Source organism: Puntigrus tetrazona, chromosome 20 (assembly GCF_018831695.1).
Source record: "Puntigrus tetrazona isolate hp1 chromosome 20, ASM1883169v1, whole genome shotgun sequence".
In the NCBI taxonomy this organism is placed as follows: Eukaryota; Metazoa; Chordata; class Actinopteri; order Cypriniformes; family Cyprinidae; genus Puntigrus; species Puntigrus tetrazona.
In genome coordinates, this window is record NC_056718.1 from 26,567,661 (window position 1) to 26,572,660 (window position 5,000).

At 41.9% G+C, this 5,000-nt stretch overlaps 1 protein-coding gene across 1 annotated transcript in view; it reads right to left on the minus strand.

Moving 5' to 3' along the window:
• Positions 1 to 2,106: 2,106 nt before the first annotated feature.
• LOC122325332 (WD repeat-containing protein 20-like) overlaps positions 2,107 to 5,000 on the minus strand; it is a 4,247-nt gene continuing 1,353 nt past the window's right edge. The window contains 3 exon segments of the mRNA XM_043220347.1: positions 2,107 to 2,174; positions 2,773 to 2,867; positions 2,870 to 4,016. Coding sequence (XP_043076282.1) covers positions 2,121 to 2,174; positions 2,773 to 2,867; positions 2,870 to 4,016 — 1,296 coding nt within the window. The 3' untranslated portion in view covers positions 2,107 to 2,120.

A 5,000-nucleotide genomic window follows, 5' to 3' on the forward strand; every position in this document is an offset into this window, starting at 1 on the left:
GAAAACATTTAAGATTCGGTAATAACGTAGCACAACAAGAACTATGCCATCATGAGTTCAATGCATTCTGCCATTGCATGCAATAGAAATGCAAGTGACCAGATATAGTTACGCGAACGCATGCATCAGTATTACCATCGCTGTGCGTCGGTGCTACAGAAATTAATAAACCGCAATGCAATTGAATGCAATGACGCGTAATGACGAGGTTAGCCTTTTACGCGCAAAACACTTAGCAGCAGGTCAGAACGAAATAAGGGCCAAACTACGTCCCTCAAAATACTCCCTGTGTGCGTGTGCCAAGACCCAACTGTCTCTGCGTGTTAATTTCCCAATTACAGGAGCCAGCGCCGGGCACATCGGATGAAAGGCCGCTTCGTTCGGAGGGATGAGCGCAAACACTGCAAACACGGAGAATGAAACCGCGCTTAAAGCTTTGGACGGGAAACTCACGAAACGTCAGATCCAAGTCGATTCGTCGTCAAAGCTAGGGACGCTACGATGCCAATCGACGAAAACGAGATGCTTAAGGTGGGTTGAGACGCCGACTTCATCGCGATGCGCAGCGCCACCTCGCCGAGGTAAGCGCCATCTACTGGCTGAACGGAAATCTGCGTCTCATTCAGCATGACACGATCTGTATGGTTTTTGTTTCCCGCGGATGCTTTTGAGGCTGTATCATTTCACAAAGCTATAATCAGATCAATCACGTTTTTTTTTTTTTTTATTATGCAACAATTTAGATGAAGTATGGCTCGCGCTGCACGTAGCTTCTCAGTTTGGAACAACTTTTTAGCCTCAAAAAATTTACATTTTTGGTGGATTTTTTTAAATGTACCGCTCACTTATGATATTTTATTACCAGATCTTACGTTTAATCTTTCAAGCATCTAGTTTTCGTCCATTTAGCACAGGTTTTGGTGTTTGAGCTCGTCCGCTTCAGTTACTGAATGGAAAAACGCAGTATTTGTGGATCATTTTGGCCAAGTTCAGTCGGAAACAGAGACCTGCGACCACGCCGTTACAAAAAGAAACATAAAACCGGTGCTAATTGTGAAGAATAAGGACCGAATGTAAGATCTGGTGATGATACAGCATGACGAAAAAATTTATAAAAAAATAAAAACACCAAATTAACTAAAGGATGCATTATCTGCACAGCATTAATCGTTATATTAAAACCATACTCACAAAAGCAACCATAATGAAACCAAATGAAGCCAAAAATATGCTTAAGATAATTTTAATTATTTTATATATATATATATATATATATATATATATATATATATATATATAATAAATTCTTCTGTATTAGAAATGCAACTTTTCTATTTTATGTAATTATTTCAATCCATCATAAATCCGTAATTTACAATATTTACACATTGTACAATAACCCGCTTCATTTGAAACAATATTAAAATAAATGTTCAGAAAAGATATCTATTTCTCTTTATACTTTTACAGCATTTCCAGGAGCCCCAGCGACTCGAACATTTGTAAAGCCATATTCTTCTAATTATTTAGTGCAAATGATTTCCCGCTCTACGGTTGTGACATCCGGCGCTTCCCCGTCGCGCGCAGTTAACGAGAACGGTTTCAACAACAATCAGTGCAAAACACCTCAGCGGTCCTCTTCTTCAGAGCTCGGACGTCCGCGAAGACCGCCATCGGTGTGGAAGGAGCGGACCGTGGTTCTGCGGCGTGGTATAAAACATAACCCACCAGGAAACAAAACACTGGACCGCCATATTACAACCAACCATTATTTTCATGACAATTACTCACATTTCACCAATTCTTAGTAGCTTATTGAAATGTGAAAAACATACAGTAGTGAAAACCGTCCTGTCTGGACGGGCTTAATTAAACTCGGCATACGTTAAATATTATAATGGTACTTACGCTCGTACTTCACAATATATTGCATCACAGTAACAAGAATCAGGCTGAAAATGTGTTTGATTGCCATGAAAATAAAGCATGAGATCTTAACGGTCCTAAAAACTGGCTGAAAGGATGAAATGCGATCTTGACAGGCTTCGGCGTCAATAATGAACGCGCGTTCCTCAACGGACCGGTGACACGACTGACGCGGCGCGGCGTCCGAAGAGCCGCTATACGACTGTCCCGCTGGGAGAGCTGGCCTGGTTCTGAGACGACAACAGACCCTAAAGAGACCGAAAACAGAGGAAAAGTTAGGGTTTTTGGGGAAAAAAAAGCATTCTTTTATTCAGCACTCTTGCGTTAAATTGATCGAAAGGTCCAGTGAAGACACTTATAGTGAAAAATATCGAGCGGCACGACTGTTTTCAACACTGATAATAATCAGAAATGTTTTCTCGAGAAATCATTATAATTGGTATATTATTATGATTTCTGAAGACCGGAGTCATGATGCTGAAAATAACAGAAATAAATGACGCTTTAACACAGAAAACAGCTGATTTAAATTGTAATAATATTTCCGGTATTAATTTGTTTTAACAAAAAATGGCCATAATATCCCTCATCACAACTGAAGGGAATGTTCTCGGAACGTTCTAATCAACATTATAAATAAACGTTCTTGCGGTAACGTCCACAGAACATCCTGGTGATTTATAGAATTGTTGCCACCCATTGGTGGTTTTTTTTTGTTTTACGCCATATTCGGTAGCGCACAAAAGCAGGCGGACGTAAAGCGTAGCTAGCGACGCGCGCGCGTTACTCCAAACCCGACTCCAAATCTAGAAACGGAACATTTCGGCTGCGGCGTGCGCAACTCACCACTTTCCCAGGCCGCGCCATCGCGCAAACGAATCCCTCCTGGCAGGCGGTGACCAAGCAGTCCTCGAGGAAGATCAACACCGTGAGTCTCGTGGGGAGATTTTCTTGCACACCAGCGGCTCCAGAAGCGGGATTTCCTCCATGCGCGGACACGACGTCGTCCCCAGCGTCTTCGCGACGTCCGTTTTAGCCGCTCGAGGGCCGATGATCTGGTTGAGCTTGTCGCTGCTCTTGTTGCTGATGTAGCTTATGCTGTGATTGCGCTTGTGCTCCTTCTCCTGATTCCGCTCCTTGCGCACCTCGTGCAGAGCCAACGTCGCGAACTTGCTGACGCCGGTCGCGATCAAAGCGCCGTCTACGATGCCGGCCGGTTTGTTGCTGTTCGGGCTGCCGGCCGTCGAGTGCTGCAAACTGTTTGAGCGCGGCAGCGAAGAATTCGCGCTGTTGTTGCCGTTAGTGCCGGTTTCCGCACTCATCGCGTTAGTTTGAGTCCTCGTTCTTGATAACGGAAACAGAACGTCTTCCGTGAGGTCCCATAAGCATAGCTGAGTGTCCTGACCGACCGAGCCGAACCGGTACGTCACGCTACCGTTCGTAGAGTTTCGTTTGGATATTCTAGATTGCGTGCTATTCGCCCGCTCGCGATTTCCGTTGTATTGCGCGTTGTCGCGGAAGTCCTCGTCGCTTCCGCTGAACTCCGCCGGCGCTTCGCAGTCCTGAACGCTAGTGATGCAATGATCGAACGCAACGACGCTCACCCACGATTTGTGGCCTCGTCCTCGAGCGACGACCCTGGCGTCCGAAAACGACCAGACCGTCACGAGATCGTCCTCGCCCCCGGTTACGATGAACCGTCCGTCGGGGCTCCAGCAAACGCATAGCAGCCCGCCGAAGTAGCTCTTCATCGTGCCTCGCAGCTCGGTCGCGTCGAAGCTGAAGACACGAAGGAATCCATCCTGACTGACGCAGGCCAGGAACTTTCCGTCGGGCGAGAAAGCGAATTCGTTCACCGCCCCTTCGCCCACTGTCCAGCGGAGGAGAGGATTGCGGGCCGACTTGCTCTTGCCGGTGTGAACGGCGTAGCTCTCGCCTTGCTTGAGGAGCTGATAATGAGGCGGCGTCGTCCCGCAGGTGTGCTCCACGTTGTACAGGTACAAACAACCGCTGCCATGAGCCACCAGGAACAGGTGCTCTGAACCCGGGACCCACTTCAAACACGTCACCGCAGACTTATCGATTAGTCTCTGTTAGAACAGGAAACAAAAAAAAAAAAACAGACCGAATTACAAAAGATGCAAAAAAAAAAAAAAAGGTCCAAAATAGATTTCATTTTCTTAATATAAAATATTATTTATTCATTCTTTCATTTTATTTAATACATATAAAAATATCAAATATTTAATTTGAAATAAATATTATTCTCCATGTAAAAATATGACATTTTTAAATTAAAAAAAGACATTTAATTAAAAATATATATTTATATATTTATATTTTTATATATATATATATATATATATATATATATATATATATATATATATATATATATAATATATATATATATATATATATATATATATATATATATATATATATATATATATATATATATATATTTTATTTTTTTTTTTAATTGAATTGATGCAAAGACAACAAAATTTCACAACTTTTTCACAAAACAATAATTATGCGATTTAAGGCTTTTAACAATCTAATCTATGTAGCTCAGATCACTGACTTCACAACGAGGTTAAATCTGTGTTGTTGCAAAACTAAATAAAGTCATATTTCAAAAATAAAAAGTCCCTAAAACAGATTATTTTCTGAATGCATAATTTATTTTAGTCTGAAAAACCAAAAAAATACATTTTAATTTAATTACATTAGAAAGACTATAAAATGCATCTTTAACAAAAAAATCTTATATAGTTTAAATTTGTTTCTAACGTAATTTTTAAATCAGAAACCCAAGATTCGATTTCGTCGAGATCTCTGACTTAAAGGAATATTTCACCCCCAAAATGTCCACCCCGTTCACCCCGGAGTAGCTCCAAACCTGTACGAATGTCTTTGTTCTGAAACACAAAGGACTTTTGAAGAAAGTTTGTAACCAGGCCACCGACTCAACGGCGACCCGAAACAACCCGAGCACAAACTTCCTCCAAAAACACGTATTTTTTTTGCGTGTGTTCGGCAGAAGAAAGAAATCCACACCGATTTCTCTC